This window comes from Taeniopygia guttata, chromosome 19, assembly GCF_048771995.1.
Source record: "Taeniopygia guttata chromosome 19, bTaeGut7.mat, whole genome shotgun sequence".
Lineage (NCBI taxonomy): Eukaryota > Metazoa > Chordata > Aves > Passeriformes > Estrildidae > Taeniopygia > Taeniopygia guttata.
In genome coordinates, this window is record NC_133044.1 from 1,345,257 (window position 1) to 1,369,782 (window position 24,526).

Here is a 24,526-nt window from a genome sequence, read left to right on the forward strand (position 1 = left end):
CTCGCCCACAGCTGAGCTCTGCGTGCCTGCCCATGGCGTGGGCTCCTGTTCCTCACAGAAAAAGGGACAGAAAAGGAGGAGGGGGCACAGGGAACTGAATTCAGAGTGCCCAGAGGGTGCAGGAGGGATGGGGCCAGCGGGGCTGCAGCAGATCCCTGCTCAGGAACACTTCCAGGCCATCCTGGGAGCTGAGCAGGGCTCAGAGGAGGGCTGGGGCTGGTGTGGAGGACAGGCTGGGGGCTTTGACGTGGCCCTGGCACAGAACCTGGGGATGGTTTGGGCTGGAAAGGACCTTTTAAAGGTCTTTTATTCCACCCCTACCATGGGCAGGGACACTTCCCATGTCCCAGGCTGCTCCAAGCCCCGTCCAAGCTGGGCACTGCCAGGGATCCAGGGGCAGCCACAGCTCCTGTGGGCACCTGTGCCAGGGCCTGCCACCCTCACAGAGAGGAATTTCTCCCTGACATCCCATTTGAACCTGCTCTCTTTCACTCTCAGTGCACTCCTCCTTGTCCTGTTTCCCTCCTTGCCTCTCCAGCTCTGTGTGGAGTGGCAGGAGAAGCTCCCAGAGCCCAGCACCAGGGTGCCCATCTTGAGGCTGGGCTGAACATTTGTTGTGCTGTTTTTTCATCCCTCTCTTTCCTGAAAGCCTTCCAGGGACGGCTTCAGGAGGGTTCCTGCTGGGGGTAGGAACTGCCAGTCCTCTCCAGACTATTTTTTCCAACTGAAGTAGATCACATGCAGCTTTCCCACTCTTTGCCAAGCTCAAAAAATAGTCCCAACCCCCTGAGGGCTGGAGGCCCGTTCTGTCCTGACCACAGGCTCTGCAGCACAGGGTCTGTCCCCACCATCCCCCCAAAAATTGAATATTTGTGTTACTTACACCATGACCGATCTGGTTTTAGGTATTTTTTCCCCCACATGGTTTAAGGAGACAATGGGAATTTTTTGTGCCTCAGTGATGCACCCAACACATCACCTTGTAGTGAAGGTGACTCTGCTGTGGCCAAACCAGCCTGGGACAGGAGCAGGGCAGGCAGGCTGACCAGTGTGACCATGGAATACACTGGTCATCAAGCACTGGGACTTTGTGCTCAGCAACTTGGGGTCTTGCCTATGGGCTAGGATGTCACAAAAGTTTGTGGTTTTATCTCCTGAAGGGAAGGGGGCGAGTGCCCACTCACATGTTCCTCAAAGCTCTCCTTTCCATCTTTTAATTCTTGCTAATCCCTTTGCACAAGCCTCCTCTGTGCACGGATTTTTTTGAATTTAATCTGTGCTACTTTGCATGTCAGATCCCAGCCATTTTTCCATCCTGCATGGAGCACTCTCCTGGCTGCTGCTGCTGTGGGCTGGGCTGTGCTGCTGCTCTGAAAATGTGCCCCTCACTCCCCTCTGCCTCCTGTGCATCACTGAGCCCTGGGCTGCACGCAAATATGGGGAGAGCTGGGCTGGTGTTATAAAAGAATGCTAAGGTTTTCCTCAAATCAGCCTTAAAGTTGTTCTTTTTAGCCTTGAGGTTGTTCTTTTTAGCACTGAATGCTGAAAATGCAACGTGTTCCATGGTGCTGTGTGTGCTCTTTGTCCCTGCCTTGTGGGAGCCTGTGCGTGGGCTGCTGCTTAGCCCGGAGCTTTGGCACTGAGGATTTGGCTTGTTTTCCTCAACCTGTTGCAATTTTCCTGTGTGAGGTGGTAATTTATTTATTTACTTTTTGTTTTTTGAGTCTCTGCTGTTTGCTGCTCTTGCTCTGCACTTGCTGTGTGCAAAGGGCTTGCAGTGGGGACTGTGAAAGGTGGACAGGAGCGTGGGGTCCCTTGCAAATGCCAAGTGTTTTCCTGGGATATTCCATGGTTTGCATGCTCCCTGCATGGCCTGGCTGTGCCCCTGGTGGATCTGGGTGGTGGCAGGCAGCTCTCCCTGGCCGCTGACAAATTTGGGACAGTCAGGTGTGAAGATGTTGCTGGTTGTGTGCCTCGGTTTGATGATGGTTCTTGATGATGGCTTTCACTAACCAGTCTGTGACTAACTGTGCTTGTTTGATTTCAGAGGGAACATCCCCACGCTAAACAGGTACAGTACTCCTCATCTTCTCCAATTTCAAAAGCCACACTAGAAAGAGGGAGCCTAATCCTGAATGTCTTAGCATGTTTTGTTGTACTGCCCTTCTCTTTACTTGGGAAACTCTCCACCATAACTCTTCTTTTACCTTCCCTTTTCCTCTCCCTTTGTCTAAAACATGTTTTCAGCTTTTCTTAAAAAAAAAAAAAAAAATTTTGCATGCAGCAATCTCTGAAATCAAATTTGCTGGGTAACTTTGCTCATCTGCAGTGTGTTACACAGCAAAGTGCTGTCCTAGGGTCTTTGTTGGCACTGGATTCCCAGGTCTGAATCCCAGAGGACTGACCCTCTGGCAGGGTGTCACAGTGGCCCCAGGCAGTTCCTCCCAGCCCAGCCTGGTGCTACCCTGGTTTCTTGTGCACAGCTTAGAATTTGTCAGGGCTTCCTCACCTCCCTCACACCATAGATGAATCTACATCTCAAACAGCTGACAGCATGTTTTGTTGTGGTTTGGACGCTAATTTTTCCTCCTGTGTCTCAGTTGAAAAGTATTTCCTCTTTTAAATAATACATGAAAAATGTCTGCTGTCTTTTTGTGCAGCTCCTGTTCTGTGATAGTTTTTGTATTAGTTGTAAGAATGTACACCAAGGCATGTCCTGAAAAATTCCCCTCTTTCAAAACGTGAATACCTATTATTTATTACTGCTTACAAGCCTGTTTAGGGAAAAATAGTAAAAATGGGCTTGGAAGTCTCACGGCTCTTAATCAGAGACAAATTGCAGAAACAGAGAGTGACTTTAGGCATGGAGAGCTATTAATCACACTGATGATACTTTAGACTTGTTAACACTGTACTCAGGACCGGATCAGTGGGTTTGGTGTGTGGAGAGGAGGAAATCCCAGCAAAGCTGGGAGGTGGCTGTGGCAGGAGTGCTCAGCCAGGTCCTGGCCCTGCTTTTCCCCCTTGCACCTCACAGCTCTGAGGCACCAGGTCTGGTGGGGAATCCATTCCCTGACTTTTTTCCCCATCTCCTCCAGTTTTGGCAGCAGATTTAATGTGTCCCCAAGCCCAGGGAGGGCGAGTGAGGAGTGTGTGGACCCTGGGCCAGCTCCCTGCTTGTGTCTCTTCAGAAGTGTCACCACCTTGCAGGCAGTCTGTAGTACAGCTCAAAAATTGGTGATAATTACTGCAGAGAAGGCAAACCCCAGCTGTGTCCCCAGAGAAAGGTCCAGTCTCATTGTGTGCTTTTTCCTCACTGGGGGAGAACCTTCCTCTGCCAGTCTTGACTGTGGCATTGTGAATCTTTAAAAAAACATAAAAATCACAGAATAAGTGAGGTTGGGAAAGACCTTCAAGACCATGGAGTCCAACCTGTGACTGATCCTCACCTTGTCACCCAGCCCAGAGCACTGAGTGCCACTCTCAGTTGTTTCTTAAACAGAAAGGGTAGGAATGAGAGTGTTAGACTCAGTAAAGAATTTTGGAGAAGTCACTGTACCATGCTGCGTTTGAGGAGTGCAAATTATGGTATGATCATAAAAATCATGGAATCAGTAAGTTAATACAGCATTTGTAAAAGTGTACTGAATCCTTCAAGAGTCAAATCTTAGAACTGTTGCTGCTTGAATCATGTTCCACCTGTAAAGCAAAACAGAAAGACAGGAGGAAAAATAAGTTCAGCTTTGCGTAGTCAGGATTCTCCTGTCATCTCAAGAAATACCCTTTTCCAGGGGTTATAACATCCTTGGCTAACTCTGGGTGTCCCTGTCACTGGCACAGCACCCGGGCAGGGTGGCACCAGAGGCATGGCAGAGGCTCTGGGCAGTCCAGCAGGGATTGATTTCAGAGCATGTGCCCAAACCTGCTCCCAGTGTGTTCCCCCATGCCCTGCCCCTGCTGACTGTGCTCTCACTGCCTTGCTGTTTAGGATGTCCTTCTCCTCCAACCTCAACCACTACGGGATGGCTCACGTGGCCAGCGTGAGCGACGTGCTGCTGGACAACTCCTTCACGCCGCCGTGCCAGCGCATGGGCGGGATGGTCTCCTTCCGCACCTTCGAGGACTTTGTCAGGTGTGTGCCCAGCCTGGGCCTGGCTCCTGCGGCCACCCACCTGCCTGGGTCCTGGCAGAGCTGGGGGAAGGCCCTGCCAGGTCTAGAGTCAGCTTTGGGCTGGTCCTGAGCGTGGTTCCTGCTTGGATCCCTGCGAGTGGCCGCGTGCAGCCTCAGGTTGTTGGAGGGATCAGCATGCCGGGTTCCTGCTGGTTGGGAACGTGCTGATGTCTGCTAATGCTCTGTGCATGTGTGCTTCCAAGCTCTTGGGACAGGCAAACCCCCAGCAGAGCCCTCAGCCTGCACCCAGGAGGTCTCTGACCAATGCTGGACCCAATTTGAGGAATTGCCTCCTCATCTTGGAGCCCAGCAAGGGAGGGAGCCCTTTCCTGCCAGCGCTGGTGGCTCAGTGTGGGTGCTCCGTGTGCTGGTGGTGACTGCTCCTTCCCTGGTGCATTCCAGGATCTTTGATGAAGTCATGGGATGCTTCTGCGACTCTCCCCCGCAGAGCCCGACGTTCCCCGAGGCCGGCCACGCTTCCCTCTATGATGAAGACAAGGTAGGGGTTTTTTCCTTCTGGAAGGTTCTCTGAGGCTGGCAGCAGGGCTGAGGCTGGATGCTCCTCCCCAGCTGGAGTGCTGGAAGCAGGAGTTAGGAGCTTTGTGTATTTATGGCTGTGATTTGCTTGCTTGTTCCACAGCAGGTGACTCGGCGTGGGCGGCCACTTTCCAGCTCTGTTCTAAAACTACAGCTCAGCTCTTGTTCTCCATGTAAATTTAGTTTATGGCTTTTAGCATCAGCAGAATTCCTCTATCCACAGCACCATAGCAGAGTTTAAACCCACCATTAAGTCTCCAGACCCTCTCTCTGCACCAGGATGTTGAACTGCATCTTCAGCTGTCTTTGTCCTATGTCTGACTTGTCATGTTTCCTGTCTTACACCCTTCCCAGCCACCTCAGATCCTGATTCTTCCCTCTGTTCTACTTCTTGGAACTGTTTTTGGGAGGTGAAGCTGCTCAGTTTTTGCAGAGATGTGGAGAACAGGTGCAGAGGCAGCAGGTGGTCCCTAATCCTTAGGGACAGAAGTCCAGTTTCCCTTAGAGACACAGGTAGCTGCTCCACAAGGGTGGGAAGCTCTGCTGGAATACAGCCTGTGTCCAGAACAGGGCTTTGTTTTCCACTGATCCATTGATCCTGATGTATGGAAGCACTTTAGCCTTTTCCAGAATATTACTGTCAACCTTAATGTCCTCAGATCCCTCTCTCTACATCCCCCTCACCTCACCAAGGTAATTTCCTGTCCAGACTCAGTTTTTCCCAGTTAATCACAGGCTACTGGAGGCTGAATTTGTAATTCCTTGGAGCTCTAATGGAATTGATGTTTCCACATTATGTCATGTTGTTGTAGATATGGAAACTCACATTGTTTTGCCCCTCCACTTTGATTAATTTAATTACTTTCCTTGATGCCAAAGTCCTCTACTGTCCTTGTGCTGGATCTGGTAAAGAGAGGCCCTGACCCTGTGTCCTGTCTCATCCTCAGACTTGGATTCTCCAAAGGAGGCTCCTGTTTGATGTTTGTGGACGTTGACTTCTGTGAAATTGCAGATTTATGAGGCTGTTTGGTCAAGGATTTCCCTCAGAGTTTTCCCCGGTGCTCCTCCGAGTTCATTTCCCCCAGAGCATCTCTGCTTTAAAGCTGGGTTTGGGGAGCCTGTTCTGAGGCGTTGAGCTGTTAATTACTGATCCATGGGGAACGTTCCCCTGTCCTTGCAGAGTGCCCGGGAGGAGCCCATCCACATCCTCAACGTGGCCATCAAAACCGACGGCGACGTGGACGACGACGGCCTGGCTGCCATGTTCAGGGAGTTCACCCAGAGCAAGGTGAGGTCCCTGCACCCCTCTGCCTCACCCAGGGCTTGGGGAAAGTGTGTTCCCTAGCTTTGGGGTGGTTTTGTTTGGTGTCAAAGCAAGCGTGCTGCACTTACATCCTTAATTTATCCCCGCTGGAGCCTTCCCGTTTGTTTGGCTGGATGTAGCTGCACCTTCCTGAAGGCACCAGGTCATTGTTTCTCCTTCTAATCTGTCAGCTCAGGGTTCTTCCCTTTAATTTTTGGTGGGAGGAAAGACTTGGAAGGTTTTAAACACATCAGGTCAATCTTCAGTAGCTGTCCCACACGCTCTGAAAAATGTGTTCTGTGCCTTTCCCTGGTGATAAAGTTGTTGGATGAGCAACAGCACCATGTAAAATGACATTAAAATGTCCTGTATTTGTGTATCGCCATAGTCTTAATGCAATTAAAGTTTATTGCCCTTGTTAGTGTGCTGGAGCATCCACCTTATACAATATTCCTGGCATGAGGAGGAATTATTTAGCATGTTCTGTTGCTCCTTCCTAAGTGTGGGATACACCTTAGAGTCCCAAATGTCACTGCTGGGTCAGCTGTGGGACAGCCTGGCTTGGGAGCAGCCTCCTTGTGTCCACTCTGGGCTCTGCCTGCACCTGCTTTTCTGTGGTGAGAAGAACCCCACTGGTCTGTGGGGCTGAATATCCCACCAGGAGCTGGGATTCCTGGTGCTGCACTGGTTTTGGGAGCACGGAAATGGCACCTCCACCTTCTCAGTGTGGGAGCTGGGAACACACCCCGCAGAAATCAGGGGCTCCAAAATGGGACTGGCGTCCTCGTGGCTTCAGCAGCTTCCTGTCTCTTTAAACAAGGAAAACAATCAAATCTAAGAATTAAAACTAGTTCTGCTTTTCATCTGCTTGATCATGCTCCAGGCGTTTTATGGGAGGGGAAAAAAGGAAAGAAATAAAATATATATATAAAAAAAAAAATCCAAAACCACATTAAACTATCAAATAGGTTGATCCAAATTGTCCAAATAATCTTCCAGTCCCAGCATGTTGTGTGTGGTTTTTTTAATAGAAATTAGGATCATATACTTGTAAATGACTTGTGGAGGAGATTGAGGCAGTCAGTGGAAATGGAGTTTCTCCAGGTGCTGATGGCTAATCGCTCTGTAATAGCTGTGGCCTTGCTGGGAGACCCACATTATTACCATGTAATCAGAATCCTGTTGCTCTGCTGTTATTGTCTGCCACTTGTGGAATTTTAAAAGCAATAACAATTTTTGCTTTTTAAATCATGGCATTATTAAAGTTATTTTCTTCCTCTTGCCATGAATATAGTCGCTGCTGCTCATTTTCAAAGGGCTTAACCTTAGTAAAACATCACAGTCTGTGCAGAGAGGAGCTGCTTTGCTCCTGCTTGAGCTGAGCTGTTGTTCCTCCTTGTGTTCTTTGCTTTTAAATTGGAAGAGGGAGGAGGAAGGAGAAAAGTTTGAAAAAGAGAAATACGAGATCTTGGCACTTCAAAGGGTAAGTGCTGTGGCAAATACTGATGGCAGCACTCCTCTGAGAGGGGAATGTGAGGAAGAAGCAGCCAGGGTGGATGTTCTGTGGTCTGTTTGAAAACAATCACTGGCATCTGACTTGTATCACCTTTGCCATGTGGAATCTTGGAATCTCAGGGTGGTTTGGGTTGGAAGGGACCTCAAGGCCCTGCCTGACATCCCATCTAACCCATGTCCATCTAATTCTTGTCGTGTTCCTCTCCCTTCTGTTTTAATGCCATTAAGGGACTGGAAGGTCACAGTGAGCCCCCCAAAAATCTTCTCCAGGCTGAGAGCCTGGATGTGTGCTTTGGACTGGGTTATCCATGAGCTTACTGTGCCAAAGGCAGGCATGAGCCACATCTTCCATGGGTTAGCTCCTCTAAAACTCAATTTCCATCATCTTCCATGACCTTACCCTATCTGCACCGTGCTCCCTCCAAAACCCAGTCCTGGCAGATGAACAAGGGAATTTCCTGCATATTTGGGGGTGACTGTTCTGCACTCCTGCTCAGCCAGGCTCAGCTGGAGTTCAGTGCTCCTGTGATTTAGTTATTTACCTGCTCGGGTGGAAGGGATCTGGGTGTTTATGCTGCTAAAGCAGCAGCAAGTGGGAAATCCTCGCTCTGAGGAGGCTGAAGGGGAGCAGGAGCTCAGAGGCAGAAGGATCTGCAGAGCTTTTTCACTTCACAGAGGGTTCCAGAGGGGTTTTATCTGTTCTTTTTCTGCCAGTCCAGTCAGCTGTTTCCACCCTTGTTTTTGCAGAAATCAGTCCTGATTGAGCATGGCATTCGGAGGCTGACTTTCCTTGTAGCACAAAAGGTATTTCCATCTCTCTCCTGATGCTCAGAACTCCTTGGTTTCTAGCTCATTATACCATTGGCATCTGACATGTTTTTCCCCCAAATTAAATGCTGTGTTTAGTTCTCTCTTCACTGTTTTTGTCCTCTAAAACTTGAGATGGTTTTCATGAATTTTCTTAAGAAAATTAATTTACAATTGTAAGCAATCTTGACACCTCTTGTATTCTTGAATTAATTAAGTTTTGATTTTAATCCTAATTGCTAGCTGTCTTCTGCTTTTTTTTTTTCTTCCTATGTGTGTGTGTTTCGTTTGTAAGGACTTCAGGAAACAGGTCAACTATGAGGTGGATCAGAGATTCCATGTAAGTAAAAAGGGCCTGAACACGGTGGCATTCCTGATGTGAGGCCAGGAGACACGCAGGGGGCTCTGGGCTTCTCATCTGGATCTCAGGCAGGCATTTAATGCCCACACTCTGGCAAAGTGAAGTGTTGAAGTATTTATTTGAATATCTAACTGCAAACCCAGGCTGGGCCCGTGGCATTCGGAGGGGCCACTGGGGCTCTGAGTCTCCCTGGTTACCTGGCTGAGCTCAGGAAGCCACACTGATAAAGATTTCCTTGTGTTTCCTTTCTGTTTAAAGTGCAATTATCAGTGAAACCTTTGTCTTCTGTAGTGTGGTGATTTCTTTTGACTTCTTGCTGATTTTAAGATAACTTAGAGCAGTCACTGGAGGGACTAGTTAGATTTTGAAGAGTGGTTTTGTGATGTGGGAAATGTTTGATGCTCTTACTGCTGAGAATTACTTCTTTCCCCAGGGCCTGGGCATCAGTGAGGCCTGGTTTAGTTGGCCATGCAAGGCATAAACCAGATTTTTATCTCTTGGGTATCTACTTTTCAATTCTGGAAGTTTTCAGGAGCCTTTGAAGTGCAAGAAATTCACCCTGTGCTCAACACAGCTGGTCTAGGAAGGTTTATGAAAGGAAAACTAGTTTACAAATCAGCAGAAATAGTGTTTGAACCTGGCACCACGTGGGAATTGTTGCTCACAGTACAGGTACAGAGGTGCCAGTCAGCAGCTTAGGAAACTGGATTTTGTGGAGAGTCTTTTGGGACATTTAGCAAGAAAAATCAAGCTTTTGGTTTGAAAAAGGAAGTTTTGGAGAACAGAATGGGTGTTGGGGGAATGAAATGTCAGAGTTGCCGAGTAAGTGCTGTGTCAGAGGTCAGAAAGGAGGCACAGAACAGAAGGAACCATCCCCAAGCTCTCCCTGGACCCTCAGTGTAGCTGCAAAGTTTGTGGAGCTGCTCTCTCAGTCCTTATTTCTGTCTGCTGTCCCAGCCCCTTCATTACTGGACCAACTATTAACTTAGCCAGGGCCTGGGCTTGGGTTTGTTTTTGTTTTAATTACAGTCTATATAATTAGTTCCCAGCATGTTGAGGTAATAGAGAGTTGCTCCAGCAAGCTTCCAATTTCCTCATCTCATTAGGTTTTTAACGTGATTATTAGTATAATAATCAACTCTGATGATTTCTGGTGCAGCTTTTCGCATTCTGCAGTTTGCAGGGTGTCTTGATTGGCTAATTTAGCCAAATTATTTTGATTGTCTTGATGATGGTTGGTTGATTAGAACACAGCAGGGGTATAATTCTTCTGCCTAGGAAATGGAGCACTCTTTTGGATTTTGGTACCAGGGCACTGAGGATTTTTGTGTGTCTGCACATCTAATTATGATATTTGCCCAGCACACCAGTGAGGTGCCCTGGAAGCAATTCCATTAGTGGTGGAATGAGCCTGGAGATGGTGGGAGAAGCTGGCAGCGTGCAGAGGAGGACAGGTAGGAGGGGTTGGGAGGAGTGAGGAAACATGGAAGAGGTTGTTTCTTAGATGAGGCTCACAGACAACTGATATATTGGGTGAGTCTGAATTTTTAGGCAGCATTTCATGTACCCCCGCTTATTTTGGAAGAGTTTCCAGGCAAACACGAGTTGTTTTGCCCAACTGAGAGTCATCAGGTGAGGTTTGGGGGCTGTTTTACCTAGGAAGGAAGGAAGATGACCGACTAGAATAATACTTTTAGCCTAAAAATCTGTGTTGCTCAGTGGTGGCTTGTACAGTGTCACTGGTTGTCGCACTCCCTCCAGCTGGGGTTGTTCGTCTTTCATGGATAATGGAATGTGAGCCAGAAATTCAGTGACTCCAGGTCAGATTCCCTGTTTTTTGCTTAGTGAGACAATTCTGGCGAGTTGTGTGTGTCCCTTCAGGTCACCTTCAGCACAGGCAGCAGTGTTCTCACGTGGTGCCAAGCACTGACCAAAGCTCTGCCCAGTGAAAGTCTGATTCCAGAGGAGGGGGTGGATCTGCCTGGGTGGAACTGGAGGGACAGGATGCTGTCTAGGCTTTCTCTCTTCATCTCAGATTTGTACAATATTTCAAAAAACTCCCAAGGCTCTGCCAGGGTTTTATCTATGCAATAGAAAACCAGAGAAACCCAGTGGTACATTGGGGATTTTTGTAATGTGCCAAAGGCAAGCATGAGCCACATCTCCCATGTGCTCCTTTAAAACTCATTTTCTGTACAGGAGAATAAAGTTATTTGATTGCAACTCCCAGTTTTCCTTGGGAAGAGAGTATTTCTGGCAGTAATGGTATGAAGAGAGCTCTAGAATTAGATCACTGTTCTGTGTACATCTGCATCCATAACAGTGTTCCTATCACTCCAGACATTTCCACAGCAATCTTAATCATAACAGATCTAGAAAGAGTTTCCCACTGCTGTCTGGACACTTCTGTGTTATCTGTCAATAGCTGACAATAATCATCTAAAGCAAATCAAGTAGCCTCTTTTGCATTAGTGAGGGCAGGTTTAAGCTGCTTCTCCTGTCTAGAAGGTGACTTGATTTTCCTTCACCTTTGTGATGTTGAGACAGTAGCTGGGAACAGCTTGTGTCACCTCCTGTGCTGTGGTGCAGCCCCAGGAGTGGCCTGAGAGCGCTCTGGGGACATCAGTGCTTGTTTGGGAGCGCTAACACTGTTGTTTTTATTTTCAAACAGAGGGAATTCCCAAAGTTCTTCACCTTCCGTGCCCGGGATAAGGTGAGTTGGATATTCTTAACACTTTTCCCCAAGTGTTGGCTTTATCCTTCTTTCATGCAGCGATTCACTACTCAGAATCAGGACAAAACCTTCTGGTTTCTGTGGAAATGAGGGTTTTTTCAGGGGGGTGAGCTTGAGAACTTGCTGTCCTGGAATTTGTATTATTCAACAATTTCACAGCTCCCAGTGCTGCGTGAGATAGAAAAGTCTGGGTTGGATTGCTTTGAGTTTTTAGAGTTTGAGTGAAATATGAAATTTCCCGAGGGGTATTGTGGAGTCCTTAGCTGGGTGTTTCACCTTTTCACTGCCCTCTTTCCCTGCTCTGCTGTGCCCCTGCAGTTCGAGGAGGACAGGATTTACCGGCACCTGGAGCCGGCCCTGGCCTTCCAGCTGGAGCTGAACCGCATGAGGAACTTCGACCTCACGGCCATCCCCTGTGCCAACCACAAGATGCACCTCTACCTGGGGGCTGCCAAGGTGGAGGTGGGCACTGAGGTGACAGACTACAGGTTCTTCGTCAGGGCCATCATAAGGCACTCGGACCTGGTGACCAAGGTGAGTTTGTCCCTTTCCACGGCGCTGAGTGAAAGCCAGGGTCATCCTAGGGAGCTGCAGGATCCAAAACTGACCATTCCCTCTCTGGAGGGCTGGGGGCTGTGCCCTCTCCTTGCTGGTGCTGCTCTCAGAGCCATCCCTTTGAAGTCCTGCTATTCCTGTGCTCCAGAGAGATTTTTCAGGGGCCCAAGAGGAGAGTCATAAATCCTTAGATCTTGAGGCAGCAGTGGCTTGCCCTGTGTGGTTTCAGATTTACTCTGAGCTAAAGGAGGGCACAAGGCAGCCAGGTGTGGGATGCAGGCGCAGGGAGCCCTGGCTCTGAGCTGGGGATGGATCTGCTCCGGGGCTCTGTGTGGGCTCTGTCCTCTCCATCACATCCTCCTGCAGTTTTCCAAACCCTGCATCCTCAGGCAGTGATTTGTGAGTCACAACTCAGTGGTTTGTTGGCAATTCTGGCAGGAAGCTTCCTTTGAGTACCTGCAAAACGAGGGCGAGCGTTTGCTGCTGGAGGCCATGGATGAGCTGGAGGTGGCCTTCAACAACACCAACGTGCGCACGGACTGCAACCACATCTTCCTCAACTTCGTGCCCACCGTCATCATGGACCCCTCCAAGGTGGGAGCTCCTGCCCAGCTCGGGGCTGGCTGTCTTTCCAGGGCTTTGCTTGTCAGAACTAAAAGGCCTTTTGTTCATAGAGTCACAGAATTGTGGGATGGTTTGGGGTGGAAGGGACCTTAAAGCTCATCCTGTTCCAGCCCTGACACTTCCCACTGTCCCAGGCTGCTGCAAGCCCCATCCAGCCTGGCCTTAGGCACTGCCAGAGAAGGGCAGCCTTTGCCAGGGCCTCCCCACCCTCACAGGGAGGAATTTCTTCCCAATATCCCACCCAACCCTGCCCTCTGGCACTTTAAAACTGCTTTGGTGTGCAGCTCGGCTCCTCTGTGTAAACTGAGGGACAATTATTGGAAATTTGTTTTCTGTTTGAAACCAAACCTATTTTTTCATTTGTGTGTTTGAGGTAAACAGTTTTAATAAGGAAGCAGATGTAAGCGCTCTTCTGTTTGTTGCAAAAATTCAGATTCCTTCCAAATAAAACATGAGATAAATTGGGAGCTTAAAAAGAATCTGTAAATTCAGCTACAAAAGTGCCTCATTTTCAGTCTGTAGTACCAAACTACAGAGATGAACATTATAAATAAATGAACATTTAGCTTTGTGGATGCACAAGTGAAGCTGTTCAGGCATAGAGAATGTTTGTGGTTAGCAGAATCACCACAAAACAAGCCCCAAGTCCAGGCTGACTTTAACTGGAAATCAGCATTCAGTTCATGGGTACTCAAAGATGAGAGCTGACCTTTCCTGAGGAGAACAGCTGAAAGTTATAAAGATGAATTGGGTATCAAAATAACTCTCTCTTGCTTGCTGACTTTTAAATCATGATTAAAAATTGGTGGCTTAAATCCCTTTTGAATGAACCTTTCCTGGTGCGTCCAGAGCCGTTGGTTCCCAGGAAGTTCAGAAGAAGCTGGAATATTCATCCCTGGAAGTTGGGCTGCCCTCACATACAAACCATGACTTTTCCTTGAGCTGCTGTGCAAAAGAGACTTTTTTTTTGGGAAAAATGTTTAACCCAGCCTATAAATTGCCTTCTTTTAATATGCACTTTGCCCACAGTGGTATTTTATAAAGTTTAATAGAAGAGCAGAAGGCCCAGCTCCAAGTGGTAATTGCTTTGTTGATTTAAAGCTCCGTGCAGGCAGTGAAATGTGATTATTGTGCATACAAGGCTACAAAACTGCCAAGGATTTGGCTTGCCTGGGTTCTGTAGTTCCCAGGTGTGAGCTTTGCCTGTGGAGGGGAGGCAGGGGGTCCCCGTGCTGGGGTGGGGTGGTTGGACTGATGATCATCAAGGTCCTTTCCAGCTTAATGATTCTGTGGTTCTGTGTGCCATGAGGAAGCAGGGGTTTGAATCCAGCACTGTGCCACTGCATCAGTGCCCAGGTGGCATTCCTGCCTGTCTGAAGGCTTAGGATGAGGAGGGCCAGGTCACCACCATAGCTGCAGTGGCCTCGTGCAGTGTGGTGCTTCTTGCCCACCTTGGAGCAGCGGGATGCGGGGGATGCAGAGCAGTGGAGGATCCAGGAAGAACCCCAGAATGGTTTGGGTTGGAAGGGACCTTAAAGCCCATCTCGCTGCACCCCTGGCACGGGCAGGGCCCCTCCCAGGTGCCCGTGTGGGCTGCTGAGGAAGGCTTTTCCCTGCAGATCGAGGAGTCGGTGCGCTCCATGGTGATGCGCTACGGCAGCCGCCTCTGGAAGCTGCGCGTGCTGCAGGCCGAGCTGAAGATCAACATCCGCCTGACGCCCACGGGGAAGGCCATCCCCATCCGCCTCTTCCTCACCAACGAGTCGGGCTACTACCTGGACATCAGCCTCTACAAGGAGGTGACGGACTCCAGGACGGCACAGGTACGTCCCCGGGGACGCGGGGCTGTCGGGAAGGGGATGTGTTTACAAAATCCCCCACAGCGTTACAGGCTGGGGATGGTGTGGCTGGGCAGGGCTGAGGGGACCTGGGGGTGCTGATGGACAGGAGCTGGACATGAGCCAGCAGTGTGCCTTGCTGGCCAAGAAGCCAATGGATCCTGGCCTGGGTCAGGAATGGTGTGGCCAGCAGAGCAGGGAGCTCATTCTGCCCCTGCACTTCTTGAGGGCACACCTCGAGTGCTGTGTCCAGCTCTGGCCCCTCAGTTTGGGAAGAATGTTGAGATGCTCGAGCACATCCAGAGGAGGCAACGAGGCTGGTGAGGGGCTGGGAACACAAACCCTGTGAGGAACGTTTGAAGGAGCTGGGGTTGTTCAGCCTGGGTTGTTTGGCCTGTTTAGCCCTATGAGGAACGTTTGAAGGAGCTGGGGATGCTCAGTCTGGAGAAGAGGAGGCTCAGAGGTGACCTTGTTGCTCTCCACAACTCCTGAAGGGAGGCTGCAGACAGGTGGGGTCAGTCTCTGCCCCTGGGCAGCGCTGACAGAACCAGGGGACACAGCCTCAGATACATCAGGGAAGGTACAGGGTGGATATTAGGAAAAAAAATTTCACCCAAAGAATAGTAAAGTACTGGAACTGTCTTCCCAGGGAGGTGGTCGAATCACCATCTCTGGATGTGTTTAAAAAAAGACTGGACTTGGCACTCAGTGCTTTGGTCTGGTTGAGGTGTGAGGGCATGGGTTGGATTGATGGTCTCAGAGGTCTCTTCCAGCCTCATTATTCTGTGTTCCACCTGATGGAGCTTCTCTGTGGCGTGTGGTGTTTCCAGGTAATCACAGAATGGTTTGGGCTGGGAGGCACCTTAGAGCTCATCCCATTCCAACCCCCTGCCGTGGGCGTGGATGTTGGAATCCTGGATGCTGGGAATTCTAAACTGTCTGTGCTGAGGGGCACAGACACTCAAGAAAATGAAGGCAATGCAGTGATGAAGTGGCACATCCTCACATGGACACCTTCCACTAGACCAGGCTGCTTCAAGACCTGTAATACATTGTAATTTAACATAAAATTGCTGATCAACTTCGCCAAAGGAAGGAGAATATAAAGATAAAGTTGCAGCAGCAGATGTGATCAATTAAGTCAGTCAAGTTTCTGGTTGTTTTGTCCATCAATCATCTGGGCAACTGTTTTCCCAAACAGTTTTCCTCAGAGTGCTCAGAAAAATACTAGAAGAGGAGTCACTGCTGATGCTCATCCTGTACGTTGTAATATAAAATATTATTAATTATACAATTTCCTGAGCAGATAGAAGAAAATCTGTCCTTTAAATTCTAAAGATATAAGGAATGACCTGGGTAGGAAGATGTAAAATTACGGAAGCTCCTTTTATATAATTTTTCTGTAGTGTAATGGGCTCTTCTGTAATGGCTGTGGTTGTTGTGGTATTTCTGTTTTCCATGGTATGGGAACAGTGTGGTTAACTGAAATACCTACATATGCTAAAATCCATGGAGCATGGGATGCATGGAAAATATTTAAATAGAGAAATGTTTACATCTCCCTCTGTAATCATCTCTCTGCCAGGCAGGAGAAGCAGCAGAATAAATCACTTGGGCACTGTGAATGTAGAACACAAAGTGCTGAGTCACCTTTCTCCCCCTTTTTCCATTTAATTTTTCCAGCAAGCTGCTGGCCGTGGAGTCCATCCAGCTCCGAGATCCCAGAGCAGATAGTGTCAGTGTGTTTTACCTCATTCCTGCCTTTGAGGGGAGATGAGGAAAGAAAAGAACATTTTAATAATCTCCAGCAGCTCAGCTTAACCCTTGAGTTGGGTCAGTCACTTGTGAAGGTCACCAGTGAGCTCTGAACTGATGAGCTTTGTTATTTAAAGCTTGGGGAATGGGCTTGTGTGGGTGTGTGAGGCTTTAGCAACTTTTCCAGTATTAAATTTTATTTGTTTTCCAGAATATTACACTACATTTTAGTAAAAAAAAATACTGATATTTTTAGGACCTCCTCATAATGGAGGTTTATAGGGCGAGTTCAGATCTGGGGATTTTTCCCCTGTGTTTCCAGAGGGTTCTTTTAAACTTAGAGAGATTAAAAAAAAAAAAAAATCACATATTACTGATGTGCTGAGTGCTTTCATGACTTCTGAAGAATGGGAAGATGGCTTCATGGTGAGAGAATGACCCTGATCTCTTGTTTCTCAGTAGTGATAAGTGGTGATGCTCAGAACAGACTTCTCCAGTTCCCTTCAGAGCTGCTGTGGAGCTTTCCAGAGATTTAAGGAGAATTTCCAAGTGCAGATCCTGACAGATCCCAAGACAGGCATTGTCACAAACACTCATTACCCTGAACAAATGCTTGTCCTGTTAAAGAAGCTGCCTCCCAAATTAATGTTTGTGCAGACTGAAGAGAGCATAAACTGCTGGTTTTATCTAAAAATAAAAATAGGCTTTACTGAATTTTGTGTAATTCTTCAATTAATTTCTCTTCAATTAGCTCAATTCTGTTAAACACATCCTAATTATGTCCTTCCTGCTGGATGTGTCCCTGTTAAGCAGCGTTTGGGCCATTTGAGGCGTTTTTATCCCGTTTTAAAGTCCTCCTGTTCTCCGTTGAAAAGCTTCCCTTCCAAGTCCTGCCTGCCCAGAATATATAGTGCCATGAAGCACGGCAGTTGATAATTCATGTTGCTGCTGTGGGAAAATCTTTTAAACTTACAATATCAAAACTTCAAGCCCGATGACATATGCAAGCCTTGACCCGGCTCGCGGATCCCGCTCCATAAATAACGGGGTTCTCCTGGCTGCTCCCGGCCAGCAGCATCCATGGCACAGACACGGGCTCAGGGCAGCTGCTGGGCACTGGGAGCTCCTCTCAGGCCCCAGTTTGTGCTGGGGATGTGGCTCTGCGTGCTCTGGGCTCTGCTGGGATGGGGCAGTAGGTCTGGGATGCCGAGATTGTGCGGTGCCGGTCCGGAGGTGTCCCCAGCGGGCAGCAGTGAGTGATGGAGCCTGGCTGTGCCAGCACGAGCAGCCTTGCAGAGGGCAGGGAGGAGCAGGCTGGAGCAGCCTGGGGGTTTTTGGTGAGAGCTGGAGCGGCTCTGTGTACAGAACCCACCGTTTGTCCTGCAGATCATGTTCCAGGCGTATGGAGACAAGCAGGGACCGCTCCATGGGATGCTGATCAACACTCCCTACGTGACCAAAGACCTGCTGCAGTCCAAGAGGTTCCAGGCACAGACTTTAGGGACATCCTATGTCTATGACATTCCTGAGATGTTCAGGCAGGTGGGTATTCTTTGGGCTCTTCTCGTTGCTCGTGTCTTTGCCATCCTGATTGTCAGTCCTGGAGCGGCTGCCGGGGGTCCCCAGGGAGTATCAGCTATGGGCTGAATCTGCTTTGGATGAAATCAGGATAAACTGCTGCTGGAGTTCCATTAATGAGTCAAACACTGGAAGCTGGCACAGAAACCATCTCCCCTCCCTTGTTGCTGTTTCTTTGTTTTCCCACCTTGTCGTCTGCCCTTTCTGAATGGAATTTCTGATTTGCTGTGTTCTATCCCGAACCACCTCGTTCACGTTTCGCTTTGGGGGAAACTGTTTCATGATTCAAATCCCAGAGCAGGGGATATCCCTGGGATACTCTCAGTCACGCTGGCAGGAGGGATATTTCGGGGCATGCTGAGTTGGGAATAACCCCAAATTCTGGGGATGCCACTGCAGCGGGCTGAGCAGGAGCATTGGCGGGGCGTTCTCAGCGAGGATTTCTCTCTGTGCCCACAGTCGCTGATCAAGCTGTGGAACTCCATGAACGAGCACGCCTTCCTGCCGCCGACGCCGCTGCCCTCGGACATCCTGACCTACACGGAGCTGGTGCTGGATGACCAGGGCCAGCTGGTGCACATGAACAGGCTGCCAGGAGGAAATGAGGCAAGTGCCCCTTCCCTTCCTGCTGCTTCTCCCTCCACGCCCCACAGCACCTTGTGCTTTGGGCTGGGTTTGACAGTTCTAATGAAAATTTACCGGCCAGGCACAAAATCTATCCGTTCAGCCTTTCGCAGATGAAATCTCACTCGTGAAAATGAGATTTTTGTTTCATTAAAAATTAATACCTCGCCTACAATGGGTATTTTAACTTCCATAGTAAATGATGATTCCATTTCAACCTGTGCCTATGCTGGGCTTCCTTCATAATTAAAAAATGCTCATTCAGCTGTTTCAGGTAACTGGGGTTTGTATTTGAGCAAAATGTGTTTTACAAGACTAAATAGAAATATTTTCATTTGCTGGGAAAAACACAAACCACAGAAAAATCTATTTTATGCTTCCATTTCCATCCTCCCCACACAGTTTGCATCAAGGTGTGTGGAACCTCCCACTCTAGAGCAGGATTTACTCAGGAGTTACAACGAGCTGATGCTGGGGATGGCAGAGTCACTCCTGGAGCTTGAGCAGGAGGAGACTTTGCTGCCATGGTGGGGTTTTGCTGGAGTGTCTTCCCATTAGGAAGGCAAAAATTGCAGCTTTGGAGTGACTGCAGAGTAAAGAGAATCACTAGAAGATGTGGTGGTTATTTTTGTGGGAATTAGTAAGCGAATGTTCTAAAGTAATTTAAATTTGAACAGTTCTAAGTGATGGTGTCATTTGTTTTTTCTTGGTGTCATTGAACTGTATTTTCCTAAAAACACAGCTTAAGGTTTGCAAAGGCTCTGTTAAACCCATCAGGGTAGGGATGCAAGGAAACAGAGGTTTTCCTCACCATTCCTGCATGGATCTTGTCAGGGGAAGGTTTGGAATAAGATTTCTACAAATTACCCCTGATGGTGTCTGTGGGGTCGCTGCGGCCTTGTCTTCTGCCGGACTTGAGGAGAAGTGTTTGAACTGGTCTAATTAAACTGGAATGAGCTATTCCTGTGTTCCCAGTGCACACTGAGGCTGCTGGGGAGCCTTGTGCCATCATCTTTCTCTCTTTCCCTGCTCTCATTCAGCGTTTGAGTGGATGGTGGCTGGGGAAATAGCAAAGTCCCTCAGGGACGTCGCTCTGTTCTTGCTGAAATTACAAGCACAGAGCTGCCTGGGCATGAACATGTAGTGTTTACTCTGCCAGTATGAATACAAATAGTCTTATTATAAGAGATTCTGTACCCAAAGACCACCAAAAAAAAAAAAAAAATTAGGAGATTTTTTTTTAACCCTTGGTAGACTTTGTTGTGCTTGGTCTGTAAAGAAATTATATGGCTGTAGTGGTGTGTTGGTATTTAAATGAATCTGATCTGACGTGATCTATCAAATGTCTTCTTGCCCGGAGGGGTAGTAGAGGCTGTGGGTTCCTCATCCTTGGAAGTGCCCAAGGCCAGGTTGGATGGGCTGGGAGCAGCCTGGGACAGTGGAAGGTGTCCCTGCCCATGGCAGGGGTGCCACTGTGGGCTCTGAGGTCCCTCCAGCTCCACAGTGGGGTCTGTGCCCCAGAGATCCGGAGCTGGTTCCAGTGAGCTGACTGACAGGTGAAATAGGAACTTCTCGGGTTAATGTGAGATTTTTATTATTATTTTTCTTTCTTGCTAGCAAAAGGTGCTGATTCTCTGAATTCAAAGTCATTGGAGAGATTGGTCATTGTGTTTTCTAGGAGATATCTGCTGGGAATTGCTGTCTGTTGGGTATGTTCAGGTTCCTGCTCTCCTTCTTTTGGATCAGAGCCATTCCCACACTTCCAGTGGGAGCCTGGCACCTGGGAATTGGGGCTTGGCCTTCCTCACAGCTACATTTCCTCCTTGTGAAAAGGGGCAAGACACTCTTGCTGTTACAGCATTCAGCTGAGCTGAGTGCCCTGAGTGTCTGAGCTGATGGGAGGAATTGAGAAACCAGCATAAAATCCAGATTTGTGGGCAGCGTGTTCAGCCAGAGCTGCAATCCCTGCTCTGACATGGGGCAGGGCAGGAGCTCCAGCCTGGGGCTCTCCCTGTCCTCACAGCGAGTTGGCAAGTAGCATTTTGGGCAAAAATCTCAGTGTTTTCAAGAAAATCTTGAGGTCTCAAGGCTTTTCCCAGTCCCAGAGGTTTTCTTGGCGTAGCTCAGGACCACTCCCCTCACCCACCACGCCACTGCAGTAATTAGCTCTTTGCTGTGGTCTCAACAAAGAAGCCAAGGAATTAATGGACTGTGAAAATACAAGTTGCTCTTTATTCCTAGACTGCTCTGGCTGCTCCAGAGCAGAGGGTCCCAGTCCTTGTGCTGCTGCCCTTGGGGCACAGCACCATCACTTTCCCAGCCTCTGACCATCCAGAGGACACCTCTTTTTCCACTTTGTCACAGAATCCCAGACTGGTTTGGTGATTTTAAACCGCATCCTGTTCCACCCCTGCCGGGGACTGTGCTAAAATGGGGAAATCTCTGAAAGATTTGGGAATTGGGTGAGCACAGAGCAGTTCAGGAGTGTATCCACCACTGCTTAAATCACCGTGCTGGAGACAAGACCTGGAGCACAGTGACACCCCCTTCAAAGCCCAGGGCTTTGTTCCCAAGATTAGCATATTAGCACAAATCTCAGTGTGAAAAGGTAATTCCCTCAGCCCCTTGCAGAACTCAATATATTCCTTGTCAGTCCTGAGCCAGGCATTGGGATGCTTTTCTATAGCACTTTATGTATTTTGACTACAATTTCCCCTGATCCTCTGGCACCAGGAAAGCACCAGCTGCTGATAAGACCCAACTAATCTTCAAGGACAAGGAGAAAGTGATGTAAGGAGGGCCAGCAGCAACACCCCACATCCCCCTTCATCCCTCTCCCGGTGCCCATGGAAAATGTGTCGTTTTCCCCACTGGCACTAGATGTCACAGTTTTTCCTCCTCAGGATCAGAAATAATCCACAATCACCGCTGCTTGCTGGAGCTTTGGCTGCAGCACCTTTCCTGGGTAGCTGGGAAGGTTTGGCATGGGGAAATTCAGGATGGCAGAGGGCTCCTGGAACGCTGCTCTGGTGGCTTTCCGGATTGCCAGAGGCAGAAAGGTGTAGCTAATGCATTTTATACAAGCACAGCTTAATCGTTGAGCTGCATGTTCTGCTTTGTCACCCCCTGTTCCTGCGTTTTATGGCAGGCACAGGGAATTAAAACAGCAGCGAGAGCTGCAGATTTCTCAGAGGGTTTTAAAATCCCCAAATCCAAACCTTCCAGGAACAGAGATGGAGGAGGTGGCACAGTTTTATTCTCTGTGCTCATGTAGATGTTAGAACAGGTGTATGTGGTTCACGTGGACACTGTGGACAGAAATGTTCTTGCCCCCAAGAAAGCTCCTGGTGAAGGTTATCTGTTGCTCTCTGTAATGTATCTTTACCCATCTGTAACTTCAGGAGGAATTTCTCCATGGAAAGGGTGGTCAGGCACTGGAAGGGGCTACCCAGGGAGGTGTTGGAGTCCCCATCCCTGGAAGTGTCCAAGGAATGACTGGATGTGGCACTCCGGTCTGGGTGACAAGGTGGGGACGGGTCACAGGTTGGTCTGGATGATCTTGGAGGTCTGTTCCAAACCTGGATGGTTCTGGGATTCTGTGACACCTTTCCCTGAGCTCCTGGTCTCATGCTGGAGCTGTTCCCTCCCATTGCTCAGATCGTGCCAGCGTGCTTGGCTGGGCTGCCACCACCACGCTCGGATTGCTGAGGGACACCTTTTCCAGAGCCAAGAAGGAATCCTGGGTTTTGGCACTCCACCCTTGTCAAGGCACGGAGCTGGAGTGCCTCTGGCACACCATGTGCACTCTGCCCTTTTCCTGGGAGCTGCTTCATGCTCCAGATAAAATTTTGAAAGCTCTGCACAGTGTAAGTGCAGAGAGTAATGTTGAGGAGGATCTCTTTCAGATCTGAAGTTCCAGGCAGCACATTCAAGTGATGAAATGCCAAAATTTCTGCAGCTGCACCAAGTAAATACCCACATTCAGCTTTCCAAATCTGGGATGTAAATGGATTAAATGAAGCCTGGCCTTCAGTCCCCAGGCTCAGCACCATCCTGTAGTGAGGGAAGTAGAATAAACAACACTGATCACTTCTCCGTGGTGCCCAGTGGCAGGACCTGAAGGAACAGCTGGAGCTGTGCCAGGGGCAGGTTTAGGTTGGCTAGCAGGAAAAGGTTCTTCTCCCAGAGGGTGGTGGAGCACTGAACAAGCTCCCCAGGGAGTGGTCAAGGCTGCCAGAGCTCCAGGAGCGTTTGGGCAGTTCTCTCAGGGATGCACAGGGTGGGATTGTGTCTGTGCAGGGCCACGAGTTGGGCTGGATTATCCCTTCCATCTCAGGATGTTCTGTGATTCTCTTGGCTGTGCTTCTCCAGGAGTTACAGAACCTGCCAGAAAGAGGCAGAAAAGCTCCCTCTCCCCAGCAGCAGCTGCCACTGGCATTGGCTCCCCTCTGCTCGAGCCTGCCGTGTTCCCGTTGGGAGCCTGGGATCGGCTCCTTCCCCGTTCCCCTCGGTGCCTGCTGTCAACAGCTCTGCCTGCCACCAGCAGTCAATTTGGAACTGCATCAGTGTGTGTATTACTGTTCCCATCGATAGTGCAATTAATGTTGAAGTCAATTTTGGTGTTAATTTTAGGCCATGATTAGTGTTGACACTGGGTGTCAAACGAGCGGCGTTTACGAGCGCCGGGGAAGCGCCGTTCGTTAGCGCGCCCGTTTTACTGGCTCTTAATGCTTCCATTAGGGCCAGGATGGAGTGGGAGAAGGTGTGTGTAAAATTATACATCTGAAACTTGGGTGTCATCTCCGTGTGTCGTGCAATTCTGCGGGGCTGGGGCCGTTCAGGGAGCAAATGACAGCTGAGCACTGAATCCTAATCACAGTTTGGAGCATCAGAAATAATGATCACTTCTGATCGGGGCTTGTGAATAATTCATCCCCTTTGATTTTCACGTGCTGCCCACTGATACTTTTCAAACCAAATGTGTTCCTACAGGAGAATAATGGTCCCACTTCTTATGGAAATACCAGGGCACAAATCATTTTGCCAACATAAAAACAGTTAAATAAGACGGTTCCTGCTTTTATTTTTTCTCCGCCTCTTCTTCACTCCTGGGTGTGCTGGGAATGGAGCTGTGGCAGGAGCAGCACTTCCAAACTGTGCTGCCTCTTCAAAAGAGCTTGTTCCAAAGCCAGGGCTGCTCACCATCACCTACTGTTGCCTGCCAGTGCTCTTAGGTGATTAGCTCAGCCTGGCTAATTAACCTGGGAACTCTCCAGTTTTTGGAGTGCTGCCGTTAACTTAAAAATCTCGTTATTACTTTTTTTTTTTTTTTTTTCTCAAATAGAAAGCCATTCTCCCCTGCCCATAAATCTCAACAGAATCTAGCAAATCATAGCAAAAAAAAGTCCTTAGTTGTGCAGATCCCCGTGGCTTTTATTACTGGATAAATGGCACAAAACATGTGATGAATTGGGGAGGCAAAAGACACCCAAGTTAATGTGGTGCACTTTTAATTTTTCTTTTCTTAAACTGTATAGGTTTGCTCCATATTTGTCAACTGCAAAATGTTTTCAGGAGTTTGTGCCCTGGCTAGATTGTTTTCTGTTCTACTGGTGAGAACTGGCTAAAGGGATTTTACTGGTGTAGAAGGACCACAACCTTGGGTTAGGAAACTATTTCAACACTTCTGTTACAATCCGAATTTTCTAAATAAGAAATACCTTAAATTGGCCTGTTTCCTATGCTGTCAAAAATCATCAAGCTGCTAAAAGTGAGGAAAATCTCTTACATCCTGGTGGGTGGGATGGACTGTGGGACCAGCCCTGGGGACTCCCTGGTCCATCACTGGTCCCCCGGCCCTTGCTGATGGGGTCAGTGTGGCTGTAAGGAAACAGTTTCCAGGGATTTTTTTTCCCTTCTTTGAAGCTGCTGCAGCATCTCTCTGTTGCAAACCCTGCAGTTTGAACTGTAAGTGTGCGAATATTCAGAGGCAAAAAGATTATTCCTTTTTGACTTGTCAGGGTAGGAGTGGAGGAATCCAAGGGGAAGGTGAACTGAAACACTCTGTTAACTTGCAATCTCAGCTCTTGGAAGGGGAGGTGTGAGGAAGGATCTGCCAGTAGCT

The 24,526-nt window shown here is 48.6% G+C and overlaps 1 protein-coding gene across 9 annotated transcripts in view; it reads left to right on the forward strand.

Annotated features, from left to right (window-relative positions):
- Positions 1 to 24,526, forward strand: part of ACACA (acetyl-CoA carboxylase alpha) — a 103,191-nt gene that overhangs the window by 43,947 nt on the left and 34,718 nt on the right. For 5 of the 9 annotated variants that reach the window (XM_041719971.2, XM_041719968.2, XM_072916777.1 and 2 more), the window contains 12 exons: positions 2,048 to 2,071; positions 3,989 to 4,132; positions 4,574 to 4,670; positions 5,889 to 5,996; positions 8,274 to 8,330; positions 8,629 to 8,673; positions 11,366 to 11,407; positions 11,747 to 11,962; positions 12,422 to 12,577; positions 14,227 to 14,430; positions 17,587 to 17,742; positions 18,238 to 18,384. In XM_041719971.2, the coding sequence (XP_041575905.1) occupies positions 2,048 to 2,071; positions 3,989 to 4,132; positions 4,574 to 4,670; positions 5,889 to 5,996; positions 8,274 to 8,330; positions 8,629 to 8,673; positions 11,366 to 11,407; positions 11,747 to 11,962; positions 12,422 to 12,577; positions 14,227 to 14,430; positions 17,587 to 17,742; positions 18,238 to 18,384 (1,396 nt within the window). Of the gene's footprint in view, positions 1 to 2,047; positions 2,072 to 3,988; positions 4,133 to 4,573; positions 4,671 to 5,888; positions 5,997 to 8,273; positions 8,331 to 8,628; positions 8,674 to 11,365; positions 11,408 to 11,746; positions 11,963 to 12,421; positions 12,578 to 14,226; positions 14,431 to 16,659; positions 16,798 to 17,586; positions 17,743 to 18,237; positions 18,385 to 24,526 lie in introns of those variants that run through there. The other 4 variants (XM_072916779.1, XM_072916778.1, XM_072916781.1 and 1 more) reach the window with 4 other exon arrangements.